This window comes from Elephantulus edwardii, unplaced genomic scaffold (assembly GCF_000299155.1).
Source record: "Elephantulus edwardii isolate Elephantulus edwardi_28Jun2011 unplaced genomic scaffold, EleEdw1.0 scaffold00513, whole genome shotgun sequence".
NCBI lineage: Eukaryota > Metazoa > Chordata > Mammalia > Macroscelidea > Macroscelididae > Elephantulus > Elephantulus edwardii.
This window is the reverse complement of record NW_006400263.1, coordinates 441,549-460,033: the sequence shown is the minus strand read 5'-3', so window position 1 is coordinate 460,033 and position 18,485 is coordinate 441,549. Positions and strand designations below refer to the sequence as shown.

The window sequence follows — 18,485 nt, the reverse complement described above, 5'->3', positions numbered from 1 at the left end:
CCCCCCCCATTTGCTCCTCTCCTTGAAAAACAAAAGAAAAACTCCCTCATTGGTACACAATGCATTTTTATACAGTGGATTACAGTGGTCTTCCTTGATATAAGTATTTCAGTTGATGATGTGCTGTAAATAATCAGTAATTGGCTTTGAATAAGTGTATATTTCATACTAGTTTTTACCAGTTTGAAAATTATTCTGTATGTTATAAACATAGTCACATAAATAATTTCTGCTTTGATTATAAAAATGTAAATTTTTGAGATACTTTAATACATTTTAAAGTCATGCCACAACACACTGGGGTGAAAAATATAAAACTAGTCATTCAGAAGCTCTATCAGCTGCTGTGGGAGAAAGATGGGCCGTCTCCTCCCTTAAAGATTTACAGCTTTGAAAACCCAATTAGAGGGTCACAATGAGTCAGTATAGACTGAACAGGACTGGGATTTTATTTTATTATTCATAAGAACTACTTATGTTTTCTTCTATTATAGGACTAAAACTAAGAAGCAGTACTTCTTTAGTAGAAGCCTCTACTTTTGAAATAACAAGCCTTTGAAAAATTTGTGAATAATAGAAGAACATTGTTAAGTATAGGGCCAGAAAATTAACTCCTTCAGCTTGGAAGACACTCAAAATGCAACTGTAAAAGAGTTGCCTCCTCAAAATAGTAGCAGCAGTAGTAGTAGTTGTTGTGTGCTGTCGTGTCAGAACTGACCCCTAGCTGACCATCTATTCTGTTTTCAGAGGCAGTTAATCACACAGGAGGAGATTCTCCATCCTTATGCTGGTGGATTCAAATTGTGTGCCTTTAGGATTGCAGCACAGCCTTAGCCTACCAGAGCTCCTGACTCAAAAGAGAATCAATATTAATGATGCAGGTGGAATAAAGATTTTTACCCATTTGAGGACCATGCTCACATGACAAGACTCAAAATGAAAAGAACCAGCTGCAAACATCCATTAATAATTGGAACATGGAATGTATGAAGTATGAATTTAGGAAATTTGCAAGTAGTGAAAAATGAGGTTTAACACATAGACACTGACATCCTAAGCTGAGATGGAGTGGTACTAGCCATTTTGAATCAGACAATCAAATGATCTACTATTCAGCGAATAACAAATTGAGAAGAAATGGTATCATGTTCATCCTGAAAAAAGACATTTAAAGATCTACCTCAAATATAGTGGTATGAGTGATAGGTTACTACCCATATGCATACAGGGGCAACCTGTTCATACAAATATAATTCAAATATGCACGCCAACCATGAAAGCCAAAGATGAGGAAATTGAAGATTACCACCAACTTCTGCAGTCTAATATTTATCAAACATTATGTTCATGAAGTACGAATAATTGATGGCTAGAATACAAAAGTTGAAAGCAAATAAGGGCTGGAGTTGGAAAATAAAACTTTGGTCACAGAAATAAAGCTGGAGATGGAATGATAGAATCATGTACAATTGGTGGTTTATTCCAAATTAAAAAAAAAAAAAGATGTACAAACTATACACATGGACCTCACCTAATGGACTACACAGGAATCAGATTGACCCTATCTTCAGAAAAAGTTGGCAGGAAAACTCAGTTTCAGCAGTCAAAAAGAGGCCAGAGTAGAACTGATGTGGAACAGGCCATCAATTATTCATGTGCAAGTTCAAATTAGAGCTGAGAGAGATGATAACAAGTCTACAGCAACCAAAATACAAACTTGAGTCTATCCCAACGAAACTTAAAAACCATCTCAAAAATAGGTTTGGTGTATGGGACATTAATTGCCAAATGAGTTGTGGGATGACATCAAGTACATCATCCATGAAGAAAGTAAGAAGTCATCACAAAAAGAAGAAGAAGAAAAGAGACAACTGGAAACAATTGAAATGCCCATCAGCAAACGAATGGATAGAGAAGCTCTGGTATATTCACACAATGGAATACTATGCAGCATTTAAAAACAAGAAACTCATGAAATACTATGTAAACTGAATGACCCTGGAGGACATTATGCTGTGTGAAATATCTCCGTCACAAAAGGATGAATATTGCATAGGGCCACTGTTGAAAAACAGGACTGACATCGAGATTGAGGGAAGGCAGAGAAGGAGGGGAGGAATGATGTATACTGCATTAAAACAGATGAGGGAGAGGACTGTTTAAAAGGGATATATGATTGGGTATTATTGTCATGACAGGAGTCCAGAATGAAGGCTGCACTGTGGAGTGGACTTGGGGAAGGGATTGCATAAGAATGAAAGAGTTTTGCTTTTCAAGGAGAAGAGTGAATTGGGGGGCGCGGAAGGGGTGAGCAGGGAGAAAAGAGCAACAAAGAATGACTGGAAACCCTATTTCTCTGTAAACTTTCACTGAAATTAATTTAAAACAAACAAACAAACAAAAAACCACTAAAACTACAGCCTTTCCAGAATACTAAGCAACAATGTCAACTTAAAAACTAAGGTGCGCCTAATCCAGACTGAGTATTTCCATTTGCTACCTGTGCATCTGCAAGTTGGACAGTTAATAAGGATGACTGAAGAAGAATTGTTTCCTTTGAATTTTGGTGTTGTTGAAGACTGTTGAATATAATGAGGATTGCCAAAACACACAAATCTGTCTTGGAGGGATGCAACTAGGATGCTAAGAGGCAAGGACAGGAAAACTTGGTCTGCTATAATTAAGGCATGTTGTCAAAAAAGGCCAGTTCTTGGAAAAAGACATCATACTGGAAAAGAGAGATGGTCAACAAATGAGAAGAATGCTTATAATGGGATGGATGGACTTGAGCATGGTGGAAATTGTGGCTAGAGCCAGGATAGGACATGTTCCAATCTGTTGTTTTTAGGGTCACTATGAATCATAGTCAACTTCGAGATACCTAAGAGCAACAATATAGAATTTTTTTGTTTTGAAAACAAAGTACTAAACCAATAATATGTTGTGAGAAAGTATGAGTTCTACCTCTTTACAGAAGAGTATTTGGCCTTCTAAAAGACTTCTACATTGTATTACTTTAATTTTATTACTTTATATGATTCTATCATCCACAATAAGGAGCTATGTTTAATATTTTAAGAATATAAAAGCTCTATTCTAGTGTTTTCTTGCAATCCACATTGAAGGCTGTACTCTTTGATCTTCTGCAACAAGTGCTTCAATTCCTCCTCACCTTCAGCAAGCAAGGTTGTATCACCTGCATAGTGCTAGTTATTGATGAGTCTTCCTCTGATCTTGATGCCACCTTCTTCATAGAATCCAGCTTCTCAAGTAATTTTTTTTCCCCATACAGATTGAATAGATATGGAGAGAGAATTCAACCCTGACACATTCCCTTCTTAATTTTGAACCATGTAGTCTTCCCTTGCTCTCTTTGCACAACAGTCTCTTGGTATAGGTAAAGATTTTGCATGAGCACAATTAAGTTCTTTGGGATGCCCATTCTCAATGTTAGCCATAACTTGTTATGATCCATAGAGTTAAATGCCTTTATATAGTCAATAAAGTAAATTATAAATAGACATTCTTCTGGTATTCTTTACTTTTGGCCAGGATCCATCTGACATCAGCAATGAGATCCCTGGTGGTATGGCCTCTTCTAAAACCTGTTTAAACTTCTGGCATTTCTCTTTATATATACTGTTCTCACTGTTTTTGAATGATCTTCAGCAGTATTTTGCTTGCATGTGATATTAATGATATTATTTGACAGTTTCCACATTCTGTTAAATCAACTTTCTTGAGAATGAGAACAGATACAGACCACTTCTAACGCACTGGCCAGTCAGCTCTCCTTCAAATTTTCTGTTATAGACTGCTGAGTACATGCAATGCTGTATCTGTTAATTAAAACAAATCAGTTGGTATCCTGTCAATTTGTAGGGCCTTATTTTTTGGCTAACACCTTCAATCCAGCTTCAGGTTCCTCCTTCATTATCATTGGCTATGCATCAGAAAGCTGGACAATGACAAGAGATGATAGAAAGAATTGATGCCTCTGAGCTGTTGTGCTGGAGAAGAGTATTGAATATACCATAGATTGCTAAGAGAACAGATTCATCCTAGAGAAGGTGAAACCAGGCTGCTTCTTGGAGGCAAGGATAGTGAAGCTTCATCTGACATACTTTGGACAAGGAGGGACCAGTTCTTGGAGAGGGATATCATACTTGAGAGGTTGGAGGGACGGCACAAGAGATGAAGACCCTCAATGAGATGGATTGATTCAGTGACTGGGGTAATGGGGATAGGTGTGTCAGAAACAGTAAGATTGGCACAGGATAGAGCAGGGTTTAGGGCTGTCGTACATAAGGTCATCATGAGTTCCAGGAGATTCAACAGCGCATAACAACTGCTTATATGGTACTTCCTGAAATTTTTCAGTGTTAATTATTTTTGGTAGAGTGACTGTTTTTTCTCCATCTTCTTTTGTTGCTTCCTACATCATTCAACATACTCTCTGTAACATCTTTCAATATTGTGACTCAAGGCTTAAATTTTTTTTTTCAGTTCTCTCAGATTGAGAAATGCAGAGCAAGTTCTTCCCTTTTTATTCTCCAATTTCAGCTCACTGTATGTTCCACTATAATACTTTGCTCTGTCTTCTCAAGCGGCCCTTTGAAATCTTCTAGAATTTTCTAGTCAGCTCTTTTACTGTGGTATGTTTTCACTTTTTTTTTTTTCTTTGCTGCTCAGCACTCTAGTGCATTTTTCAGTCTTTTCTGATTTCCATTTCTGGTTGTTGGGTTTGTTTTTTTTGTTTTTTTCTCCTCTGTCTTTGTAATGACCTTTTGCTCTCTTCATGAATGATTTCATTGATGTTATCCCACGACTCACCTGGTCTTTGATCATTGGTGTTCAGTGCTTCAAACTTCTTAAGGTCATTTTGAAAGTTAGGTGGAGTTGATTAAAAATTGCATTTTGGCTCTCATGAACTTGTATTAATTTTCTTCTGCCTCAATTTGAACTTGCATGTGAATAATTGATGGTCTGACCCACTGAGCCTTCAATATGGATTGCATATCAATGTCAAGAAAAAAAAATTCTTACCACTGAACCTATAGCAACATTGATAGATTGAGAAAAGATTGAAACTGTCAACAACTTTATCTGACTTGGTTCCATCGTCAACACTCTGGTGTCAGCAGTCAGGAAATCAGAAGATGTATTGCACTGGGAAACTCTGCAGTCAGGGACCTCTCCAAAATATTGAGGAGTAATGATGTCAGTTTGAGAACTGAGGTCCATCTACTTCAGGTCATGGTCTTTCCAGGTACTTGCTGTGCATCTGAGAGCTGGACAGTGAGTAAGGACAAGAGAAGAGTTGATGCCTTTGAGCTGTAATGTTGGAGAAGAGTGCATATGGACTGCCAAAAGAACAAACAAATGTCTTGGAGAAAGTGCTGCCAGAGTGATCCTTTGAGGAAAACATGGTAAAGCTTCACCTCACATATTTAGGGCACGTTGCTAGGAGAGGCTATTCATTGGAAAGTGACATCATGTTTGGAAAGGTGGTGGATCGATCAAGAAGAGGTTGGCCCTCAACCAGGTGGGTTACCTCAGTGACTGCCCCAATGGGCTCTACTGTATTAGGAAGTGTGATGATGGCACAGGATAGGACAAGGTTGAGATCTGTTGTTCATACGGTTTAACAACAATGACAACATGCTAGTGTTTTATATCTCTGAGCTGATTGACAGCATAATAATACATGATGAAGAGATTGAGATTGTTAACAGCTTTCGTTTGCTTGGCTCCACAATCAACGCTTTTGGCACTAGCAGCCAGGTAATTAAAAGTTGAATTGCACTGGGAAAGTCTGCCATTAGAGACTTCTCCAAAGTACTGAAGAGCAACGATGTCACTCTAGAGACTAAGGTGTGCCTGATACATGCCATGATCTTTGCAGTCACTTGCTATACATCAGAGAGCTGGACAATGACTAGGGATGATAGAAGGATAATTGATGCCTTTGAGCTGTGATGTTGTAGAAGAGTGTTGAATATACCATGGACTACCAAGAGAACAAATAGGGTCTTCCTGGAGAGAGTGAAACCAGGCTGGCTCCTTGGAGGCAAAGATTCTGAAGCTTCATCTGACATACTTTGAACATGTTGCAAGGAGGGTACCAGTCCTTGGAAAGGGACATCATGCTTGGGAGAGTAGAGGGATAGCAAAGGAGAGGAAGACCCTTAATGAGATAATTGATTCAGTGACTGGGTAATGGGGGTAGGTGTTTTGGAGACAGTGAGATTGGCACAGGATAGAGCAGAGTTTAGGGCTGTTATGCATAGGGTAGCTATGAGTCACAGGCAACTCCACAGCACATAACAACAACGGTGTTTTATATACATTATAACAAAGATATAATTAACACACTAACCATATGAGGTGTCAAGAGTCAGAAAGCAGTTTTATAGAGGATGAAACTAAAAAGTTCAGTACCTTAACCAGGCTAGTAACTACCACTAATAAATATTAAGCTGATTTATTTCTATTTTAAAACTATCAACTTCCTAGAGTTAAAATTGTGGAGCTTTTAATTTGTTAATGTTGCCAGAAGAGAGTGGGGCGTGGGTGTGTGTGTGTGTGTTTGTATTTTCTCTTGAGTCCTTCAATCCTTGCAATCTCCTCAGTTCTGGAGGCTAAAAGTCTAAATAGAGGTTCAGCCACTTTGAGTCCCTCTGTGGTCTCCTGCTGTTTCTTATGTTTGGGTGTACTACTTTGTATCCTTTGTTTATAGACATGCTTTACATGTTGTCTTTCTCCCCTCATGTATGGTCTTTTCTGCTCCTAACTCATAATTTACATCATCCACATGAAAAACAAAATCCCTGATTCCAAACAATGTTGTATTTACAAGCATTTGAGTTACAATTGAGAATTAATCCAAACTAGTACTTACAAATTTATACCCTATAGATATTAAATTACATTTCAAATAAATTAGTTTTTACCTTGGATCATATTACAACCTAGAGCAAACTAGGTTATATTCCTAATTGAGTCATTGGGGCCTACCAAAGAATGGTGGACTCCAAAATTTTCCACCTCTGGATGAACAGTTTAGAGTTGTATTTTTTCCATTTTATTCAGGATACTGTTATTGAAATGATAACTTTTTACTAATATTGTTTCAAAATATCTGTATAGATTTGAATAGTACATGTTTTGATCCTTAGCACTCAGATTATTATTTTATGTTTACATTCCTATTCAGTGCTTAACCAGTTTTGCTCAGATAACTGTTATTGGAGTATATTAATTTGCCATGTGACAACATTTTTATTCCTTGTTCTACTATGATGTAATGGAATGGATATGTCTCTTGTGAATTTTATTTCAGTGCTAGTGATGCCATTAAAGGAGAAGGATTGCAAGAAGGCGTAGACTGGCTTCAAGGTACATCCCAAAATATTGTACAATTCTAGTTCTTGTTTCCTTTCCATTCACATATTTATTTGCTTATTTGTATTTGATTTTTATCATATCATTGCTTTTCCCCCTCATTTCCACTTCTTCCTGCTGTCAGAAAAAGTAATACAGTAAGTATGTAGTATCTTGCTTCAGTTCCTTCTATTTAATTTTTCTAAAAGATTTGTTTAAATAACATGATTACATGTATACATGACAACTCTAGAATATTGATGTAATGTCTGGCAATAAAGTTTTATCAGATCTGGTAATAAATGCTTGTTTAAGTTTTGAATTAAATGTTAATCCTTACTGTAAGTAACCAAAAAAAAGTAGCAGCTTTTAAAATCATTTACTTTATATAGCTCCATTTATGTAGAGCATATTGACATAAATTTTAACATTACTATTTAGAGTTAAAATAATTGCATTTTATGCATTTCTAGTTCTCTTTGTTTTTTTATCAAAATAGTAAGCTGTGTGATAGGTTGGTACACACTTACTGTGTTGTTACTTTTGTTAGCAGCTGTCCAGTAGGTACTAGACACAATATGGCTTTGTAAACAATGGAGCTAAATGCTTTACACTGGCTGACTTTCTTAGCCTGGAAGCTCCACTGAAACATGTTCAGGATTATAGCTACATTAAATGCCTCTACTGATAGACAAGTGATGCCTTATCATTATGTCATTGTTGTTATGTGCTGTCGAGTCACTTACAACTCACAATGACTCTAGTACAACAGCTCTGAACCCTGCTCTATCCTGAGCCAACCTCATTGTCTCTGACACATCTACCCCCCATTACCTCACTGAGTCACTCCATCTCATCCAGAGTCTTCCTCTCTTGCACTGCCCCCACCACCCTTCCAAGGACTATTGTCATTCTCCAAGGACTATTCGCTCCCTGAAACATGCCCAAAGTATGTCTGATGAGTCTTCAAAATCCTTGCCTCCAAGGAGAAACTGAGTTTCATCCTCTCCTTGACAAATGTATTTTTTTCTCCCAGCAATCCATGGTTTTTTCAATACTCTTTTTCCAGCACCACAACTCAAAGGCATTGATTGATTCTTCTATCATCCTTGGTTAATTGTCCAGCTGTCTGGTGTATTTGCGAAGTAAAGTAATTGCGAAGACCATGCCCTGGATCAGGTGCACCTTAATATCTAGACTAACATCCTTGCTCTTCAGTGCTCTGGAGAGGTCCCTGATAGCAGGTTTTCCCAATGCAGTTTGTCTTTTGATTTCCTGGTTGCTGGTACCAAGAGTGTTGACTGTGGAGCCAAACAAGCTGAATCTTTTAACACTCTCAATCTCTTCACTGTCTATCATGATGTTGCCAATTGACCCAGTGGTGAGAATCTTTGTTTTTTTGATGTTGAGCTTCTATCCATTTTGAAGGCTGCAGTCCTTGATCTTCTTCAGCAAATGCCTCAGACACTTCTCAGTTTTCACAAGCAAGGTTGTGTCATCTGCCTAAAGTGGTTGTTGATGAGTCTTCCTCTAATCCTGATGCCACATTTCTTCTCATAGAGTCCAACCTTCCAGATGATTTGTTCCACATATAGATTGAAAAGGTATGGAGATAGGATGCATCCCTGGCTTACATCTTTCCTGAGTTTGAACCATGCAGTATGTCTTTACTCTACTCTGTTCTACCACCTGCTTTCTGGTCCAAGTATAGGTTTCACATAAGCACAATCAAGTGTTTTGGAATTTCCATCCTTATCAGAGTTAGCCACAGTTTGTTGTGATTCACACAGTCAAATGCGTTTTTATGGTCAATGAAACAAAGATAGACATTCCTCTGGTACTTCCTGCTTTCAGCTAAGGTCCTTCGAACATTGGCTATAATACCCCTAGTACCACAGCCTCTTCTAAAGCCAGACCGCCCATCAAGAAATTCTCTGTTGATTTGCTGCCCCAGTTATATTTGGATAATTTTTAGCAGGTTCTTGTTTGTATGTGATATTAGTAATATTATTCTATAATTTTCACAATCTATTGGACCACCTTTTTTTGGAATGGGGATAAATATGGATCTCTTCCAGGCAGTTGGCCAGATGGTGGTCCTCCAAATTTCCTGGCACAACTTGGTGAGTGTTCCTAGGACAGAATCTCTTTGTTAAAATATGCCAGTTTGTATACTGTCAATTCCTGGGGCCTTGTTTTTTGCCGGTTCCTTTAGAGCAGCTTGAACTTCCTCCATCACTGCAAGCTCTTGATTATATTTTGTTTCATAAAATTCTTCCATGTCAGCAATTCTTTTTGGTATAGTGACTCTGTACTCTATGCATCTTCTTTTTGTATGCTTCCTGGACCATTCAACATTCTACCCACAGGAATCTTAAGTATTGCAACTCTAGGCTTAAATTTGTTCTTCAGTTCCTTCAGCTTAGGAAATGCTGAATGAGCTCATCCTTTTTGATTTTTTTCAACTCTTTGCACATTTCATTGTAATACTTTGCTTTGTCTTCCCTTTCTGCCATTTGAAATTTTCTATTCAGATCCTTAACATCTTGATTTCTTCCCTTTGCCACCCTCTCAGTGTTCAGAGTCCGTTTGGTCCTTTTCTTCTTCCTCCATCTTTGACCTTTTGCATTCTTCATGGAGGATATTATTGATATCCTCCATAGCTCTCCTGGTCTTTGCTCATTGGCATTCAAGGCCTCAAACCTGCTCCTGGGATATCTTTAAATTCAGGCGGGATAGACTCAACATCAAATTTTGGTTCTTGTAGATTTTATTTGATTCAATTTTCTTTAGCTTCAGTTTGAACTTGGGTACAGATGGTTGATGATGATCCACAAACAGCACCTGGCCTAGTTTTCACAGCTAATAATGATCTTCTCCAACTTTTTCCTACATATGTAATCAGTTTTATTCCTGTGTAGCCATCAGGTGAGGTCCACGTGTATAGTTGCCATTTGTGTTTCTTATAAAAGGCATTTGCAATGAATAAAATCCTTGATTGTACAGAATTCTTTCATTCTGTCTCCAGCCTCATTTCTGTCACCAAACCTAGGTTTCTCGACTACTGATCCTTCTTCCTTTTCCCCAGCTTTTGCATTCTCTTATTACTAGTGTATCTTGGTTGTATGTTTAATCCATTTCTGATTAAAGTAGTTGGTAGAAGACATCTATTTTCTCCTCTTTGCTCTGATTGTTGGTGCATAAATTTGAATGATAGTGGTGTTAACGGGTCTTCCTTGTATGCATATGGATATTATCCTGTCACTCATAACATTATATTTCAAGATAGTTCCGAAATTAGTCTTTTTAAATATTAATGAAACCCTATTTTTTCACCTTTTTATTTCCAACATAGTACAACATATGATTGTCTAATTCAAAATGTCCCATGCCAATCCTTTTCACTTTGCCAATCCCTAGTATATCAATATTTGTGCATTCTTTTGTTCCTTAACAATCCCCAGTTTTCTACATTCATACTTATCACATTCTACATTCCAATCATTATGGTCTGTTTGCAACAGTTCCTACTCCTTTGTGATTCCAAACAGGAAGGCTTAGCGCTCCAGTGCCATATCTGCTAGTCTAACTAAGTGTGCTCTCTTGTACATAGGGTGTTTGAAGGTCTGTTATTTCGGAAGTGGATGGCCAGTCCTTCTCCCTAGTCTATTTTTTATGGCATATTTGTTTACTGCACAGACTATTTGTATTGTATTTTTGCCTCTCTTGCATTTATACAGTCAGCTTGACATTTTTCTTTAATGGCCATATTCTAAGGAGATTTTTTAAAGTTTGAGAACATCTAATATTTCTCTAAAGAACCCTATGGCCTTTTTAGACAGTAGTAATAAAGTAGATAAAATTATAAAACTTATTACCTCAAAGAAACAGTGGATTACAGAGGAACATTCCAAAGAAGAAGCCATAAAGCATCGTTTTATTCCAAACTTTGTAATTTACAAATGCTTAGCATTGCTTATAATGAAGATATAGCAAGGATGGGTATTTCACTGTTGTTTATAATAAAGTAATTCAAAGTGTTGTACTTACTTGAGTGTCAGTCATCTTCATTTTAAATTTTAGTTTTGTCATTCTTTTTCCTTTTGTTTTATTGCATCTATAACAGTTGAACCACTAGGTGTCAGAATGATCCAGTATCACAGTGTGACTTGCCCACTCTAGTTTTGCTGCCTAATTCTTCTTTCTTTTACTTTTTGGATTCATTATATCTGTGTCTTACCTCCCAAGTCTTTGTTAGGAGGATACATTATTGGAAATATCTTTGTGTTTTTATGTTATAGTATTTTGTGTTATCTTTACAACAACTCTTTGAAAGGTAAGTAGTATTTCTCCATTTTATCTTGACAGCATTAAAAAGAGTAATGATCCAAAATTTTATTCTCTTAATATCTCTACTTGTAATTAAGTTCTAATATTATCTAATGGAGATAATTTTCTTCATCTAAAGAGAAAAAAATAAAGATTATACCAATTAGTTGAAACATTTTATGTTTATTCAAGTATTCAATCATGTTAAGTTTACCCTTTTCAAGTAAAAAAGCTTTAGTTAACAGAGAAGAAAACTTTACATAGTTAATAAGTGTATCCAATAGTAAACAGTTTATATTTTGATGATTCCAACTATATTCTTAAGTTGGAAAAAAGGTCTAAATCTGATTTGCAAAGTATGTGGCAATAAGTACAAGGAATTTCTCAGGACCTATAGCTCTTCACATGTTAAACAAATCATTTACGTATACCTGACCATGAAAGATATGCTGAACTTCCATTTCTTTGTTTTGTTTTGGGTTTTTTGCTTCCATAATTGTAAAACTTTCTAGCATGAGAACCAAAAAGACCTTTCACTCATTAGGGACCAATCTAGTCTTACTACTTTATGTTTTGCATTGAAAACTCTTCAGTAAAGTAACAGTTATCTCATGTGTACTGCCATGAGTCTGTTTTCTTTCGGAAGAATTTTTCAGTAGTGTCCTATGTATTACATCCCAAAATGAGAAAATCCCTAAGTTCACTATGAAGATATTTTAAGCCACCAAAGAATATACAGAATCTACTGCAGACCTCTAAGTCATTTTCTAGCCTCCTGAAACCTTCAAATAAATATTTTTAAAAGAAACATTTTTTGTGAATCTCTCTTCTCTGGACAACAATATATATAATGTTTCTAGTTTTTAATGTAATATTTTATAAATAGTGTATATAGGGGTTCAAGTGAAATATGAATGGTTCAATACACATCACTTAGCATTATTCTTTCTTCAAATTACACTGATTAAACAGGCAGTTTTTAAAAGGCCTTATCTCATGAGAACAAAAATTAAAAAATGAGAACAATGAAAATAGCAACCAAGTTTTGAGAGAAAGTGGAGAAAACTGAGAAATAGCATAGTGCATCTCCTCAAAGACTCAGATATGGTGAAAATGGATTGAATAAAGGTGAGGCTAGAAAGAAACAGCCCTTATTTCAAATGAAGAGCAACAGTTTATTTTCTGCTGAGAATCACAGAGACCGTCCAGACTGGAGCAAACAAGGCACAATTTTGATACAGACAGACCTAAAAATGAAGATTAACTTAAAGTTTTGATAATGAATATTGTAACTTTCTTCTGCCTTCTTTGACTTCTTTCATAGTCTTGACAATAGACAGGAAACAATAGTAATCTTTGAAGAATCAGAGTAGTCTAAGTTAAAAGACCTAAAAGATATTAATGTTAAAATTCTCAAAGAAATGTCTTAGCCATACACCTAAGAATGAAGACCCATTTGACATTTCCAAATTCCACTAAACGTTATAATGTCTGGGGAGCTCAGATGGCAGTGGTGCAGTCCATAGGGAGTTAGTTACTTTGTTCACGCAAAAGCCACACCTCTCTGGCGGTTATAATTCATTTTACCCTTGAGACAAAAATAGGTGGTTGTCTTCTAGCCTACAAACCTGATGGAGGATCAGCTATGAGTCAGTTTTGTATTGGTAGCAGTGAGCGTACTTCAATTTTGTCTTAAAGCCCAGTGAGAAAACAACTGTACCCCTTGGGCTTTGTGCAGCTCCATCCTTCTAGCCCAGCTAAGTGGCAACCCCACTTTCTCAGTCCTAGTGGCATTATAGCCTCATTCCCTCAGCTTTGGGAAGCAATACCATCCCCCTGTAATTTATTGACAGCACCACACTCTGTCACTGAGTTGGTGAAGATAAACCCCTTTGAAATCTAGCCAGCTAGGCCCCACCCTTAAAAACTGAGAAGATCCTGCCTGGCATGTCCCTTTTAAGAGTTCTATTGATCACAAACTTCTCCAGGCCTAGTCTATTTCTGGTTTTGGAGGACAGCAGATAACACCCCTTTGGCCTGACTTCTGCTTGTAGAATTCCAAGAGGCAGGTGGTGACCTTTCTCTTCCTTTATTGCCCTCTTCAAAATAATCTGATGGGGTTTGTTTACTGTGGTCATTGGCTATAGACGCAGGCAAAATCTCTTAACAAAGAATTATGTAGCCATATCCTGGTGAACATTCTAGGATTCTTGTTCCTAGTTTATATAACAGAATTTTTCAGATCTTTGCTTCCCTTTTGCACAATTCATTTTAAATCTTTGTCTTTCCTTTTAGATGTTATCATTTGTGGCAAAGAAAAAACAGGTAGCTCCTTTCAGATCTTGCCTAGGAATCTCCTCAGCCAAATAATTCAAGTTCTTTAATAAATTCTACCTTTTCCAAAATATTTGAACATAATTCAGACAAACTCTTTACTACAACAGGAAAAAACATTCCCCATCCTCCACTGTTCAGTTACATGTTCAGTTCTTCTAAAATTTTTCTAGAAGTACATTTAAAATCCATATTTTAGCAACATCCAGACAACAAAGACATTATCTGTGATTCTCCTCACTTCCTTCTTACCCCTGGTCAGAATGGCTTTTGGTGACCATAATTCTACTGTCTTTTCAAGACAGTCTAGGCTTTTATTGTTATGTGTGATCACATCAACTCCAATTCAGCCACCCTGTGATCAAAATCTTGACATATCCTGCACCATCTTCATAATCACTGCCGTGCTCAGGCACATTGTTGTGATCACTATGTCACTCCATCTCATTGAGGGTCTTCCTTTTTCTTTCCAGAAATAGCAACCACATGCCCAAAGTATTAGGATGAAATTTCACCATCCTTGTCTCTAAGGAGCAACCTGGTTCCATTCCTCCAGGAGAGCTTGTATATTCAGTAGCCCTCACTAACACCACAGCTCAAAAGCATTGATTCCTCTTGATCTTCTTATTGTTATGTACCTTCATGTAGGAACTAATACATTGGGTTTTCAGAAGCAGTAAGTCACATAATCTTCTAAGTCACGTCTTCTCACATACTTGTTATGCTTCAGAGAGTTGGACAGTGACTGAGGCTGATATGAGAATAGATGCCTTCAAGTTGTGGTGCTGGAGAAGAGTCATGGACTGCCAAGAAAACAAATAGTTCTGTCTTGGAGAGTGTGAAACCAAGTCTCTCCTTGGAAGCCAGGATTTTGAAGCTCTGCCTCACTTACTTTGGACATGTAGCCATGAGAGACTGATCCTTGGAGAAGGACATCATGCTCAGAAGGGTAGAGCGACAGCGCAGAAGAGGGAAACCCCAGATGAGATGGATTGATAACAGTAACTGGGGCAATGGGGGTTGGTGTATCAGAGTTAGTGAGACTGGCTCAAGACAGAGAAGGGTTCAGAGCTGCTGTAAATAGGGTTACTATACATCACAGCCAACTAAATGCCACATAACAACAATAACATTCCACTTAACAACATAACAACATGCTCGTGGAAACTTTATGAACTTTGATAAATGTCGATAGTTGTAGCGGAGCTTCAGGCTTTTTGTTCATAGGGTCGCTATGAGTCACACTCGACTTGAAGGCAATCAATAAGTCACAATAGTGCTGCTATTTCACAAATACCACAAGTGGGTATTTTTAACAAACAGAATTTACTCTGTTTAGAAAGCCAGCAGTCTAATTCAGGGGACCAGTCCTTGGAAAAGGGACATCAAGCTTGGAAGGGTGGAGGTACAGCGTAAGAGAGGAAGATGCTCAATGAGATGGATTGATTCAGTGACTGGGGTGATGAGGGTGGGTGTGTCAAAGACAATGAGGTTGGCACCAGATAGAGCAGATTTGAAGGCTATTGTACATAGGGTCACTATGAGTCTCAAGTGACTCAGTGCTACATAACAGCTACAGTTCTAAGAAAAGTCACCTACTCTCTGGCAATTCTAGGGTCATTGCGTCTTCTTAGGAAGTCTTTATGTGTCTTCCATAATCTCTTTTACCCCATTTCTGCTGCTTTCATTTACTGTTTTATCTTTTAAGAAAAATTAATTTAAAACACACCATACCATAATCATTAACATAAAAAAGACAACCCATTCTCCAGTGGGTTTATGTGTTGTTATTATTAAGTGCCCAGTAGGTTCTGATTCACAGTGACCCTGTGTACCACAGAAGGAAATCTTGTCCAGTCCTGTCTCATACTTTTAATCTCTCAGTGCTTAAGCCCATGATGTCAGTCCATCTCGTTGAAGATCTTTTCTTTCATTGCTTTCTGCTTATCCAAGCATAATATATAGAGCTTGGGGTTTGCAAAGTAGTATAATTTGGGGGTACAATTCCATCAATAGCAAGTGCCATGTTTATGAGACCTAATATTCAAATAATAATTGTAATTAAGAACAGAGAAAATGAGAGAACAAATCCTCAAATGCTCAAACTGAATAGAACAACGTGTTTTCAGTTTGAAAAGTCTCCCAAGAGCCAGTGCAGTGAATAAAAATATTTTCACACCAAGGCACAGCCTGATGAAACTTTGAACACTAAGAACAATGGAAGAGTCTACAAATCTCCTGAGAGGGAAAGAGCAGTTTTCGAAGTATAAGGAAACATATGGCATCAAGTTTCTCAACATCAACAGTTGGACGCTAGAAGATAATCTGAGCAATGCCTGGAAAAGGCAAGGCAAATGTGACGGAAAGATATTCTTGTACAATATTCATGTAGGACAAAAAGATATTTCAGCCATGTAAAGTTGTAAAGCTTTTTGTTGTCTTTCTTTTGTTAAAGTGTTCATTAAGAAGCTTATTTATAAGAACAAGTAATCCAAGAAGAAGAAAATAGTTGTGAAACACAGAAACATGAATGGGGAAAGGAAGCCCTTCGACAATAGTGGACATCCTAGAATAAAAATGAAATCTCCTAAAACATAGTCATTTGGTAGGTGTGAAGAACAGCTAGCCTAGATTGAAGGATTTGGTTCTTCAAGAAGATGAAAGTGGTAGACTATATCATATGTTGAAACATGGTAAAAGATTTAAACAGAATGAGAATATTGGAGTTGCATTAGTGATAAGTACTTTACAAAACTAAGTAAAGCAAAAGGAGAAGGCAGTTATAACTACAGGGGAAAAAAAGATGGAGAAAGGGAGAGGAAAAATAATCATAGTATACTACTTTTCTTAGCTGTGAATGACATTTATATGGCTATCATTAATTATGACTACTTCAATGTGTAAGAAGAATGAGGCTTAGAAGCATCTTGATAAGTTAGACAGTAGCAGCACAAAAGTATGTGAAAGTGAACCGAATCCTCTTCTTGAAGGAATGTCTCGTTTAAGAAGTATATAGTAAAATGTATATTCCACGATAGTGAGGTATACTAAATTTTCTTTCTCCTTTCCTATCGAAACTGACTCATAGCTAATGCTCCAATGGGTTTTCAGAGCCTTTAAGTCTCATAAGGAGGAGATTGCCCATATTTCTCCTGAAGACAGTCAAATTGCCAGGCTTTGGATTGGTACCGCAGTTCTTACCACCTGAATGGAACTCAAATTAGTTACTTTGAAAGAGAAGAAAAAGGCTGAGGCAATGAACTATTTTTCATTTAAGCATTGTAGAACTCTTTAAATATATGCTTTGCTTTTTAAATATATGTGTGTTCAACTTTAATTAAAACTTTATTGTGAATGGGCAATCTCCTCCCAGTCTGCCTCTGAAAACCTGATAGAGGGTCAGCTGTTGGTCATTTCAAACTACATGGTACACAACAGCATGTTATTAATTAAGTTTTTCAAAACTACACATGTGCATATGTTTCTGCCATATTTTCTAGAATTGTTTTTCATTTTCCCCTTGTGCACTCAATTTTTGATGGTTTTTGTTTGTTTTTTGTTAATCAGATCAGATCCAGGCTGTGAAGACTTGAAAAGATAGAGTTTGGAAACTTTGGCAATTGTTAATTCAAGAAATGCATATATTTGAGGAAATCTGAATACTGTAAAGTTTTCAGAAGATTTTTATTTTGCATCTAAGAATATGTGATCATCTTCTGCTTGCATTTATGGACTCTGAATGAACTTTTTGAGAATCTAGGACTTTAGGTGTACTAATCTGGCCATTAATTATATGAAAACTTAATCTTCTCTTAGAAGGGCTCCTTAGACTTATCAGCATCCTGGTCACAATCTACACTCAACTATAATTAGAATGTTTAAAAGTCAAAGTTAAAAGCAAGCCTGACTCATCATGATTTATTATGTCATTTACACATTCTATTTTAGAAATTGTCTGGTTTTAAATTTGTTATGATATAACTTCACAGTGTGAATTGTGCTTATAAAAGAAAAACTTTAGATGTATATATTTATATGGGACCATGGGTAATTGATATATATTAATTTTGTGCTCTTTGTCACCATTAATATGAAATGTACCAAGTGGTATCTTTTGTTTATGATGAAGACAGTAAATTTATATTAAAATTATATTTGATGTTTTACTTTCTCTCATATATAAATCGTAAGAAGTCACATTAAGTTAATTGTATTTGTTCAATGACTTTATGCCTTGCTTTATTGTACTTCACTTTATTGGACTTTGCAGATACCATGTGTGTTTATTTTTAATGAACTGAAGGATGTAGTAACCCTACATCAAGCAAGTCTACTGGTGACACTTTTCAAACATGTGTTAGCTCTTGTCTCTCTGTCACATTTTGGTAATTCTTGAAATATTTCAAACCTTTTTATGATGCTTTTGCACACTTCCTAGT

At 36.7% G+C, this 18,485-nt stretch overlaps 1 protein-coding gene across 1 annotated transcript in view; it reads left to right on the top strand.

The window, feature by feature from the left end:
* LOC102856874 (ADP-ribosylation factor-like protein 6-like) overlaps positions 1-16,536 on the top strand; it is a 72,362-nt gene extending 55,826 nt beyond the window's left edge. Inside the window, exons 6-8 of the mRNA XM_006903125.1 lie at positions 7,343-7,398; positions 14,008-14,037; positions 16,502-16,536. Of these exons, the coding sequence (XP_006903187.1) occupies positions 7,343-7,398; positions 14,008-14,037; positions 16,502-16,536 (121 nt within the window). The remainder of the gene's footprint in view (positions 1-7,342; positions 7,399-14,007; positions 14,038-16,501) is intronic.
* Positions 16,537-18,485: the final 1,949 nt, after the last annotated feature.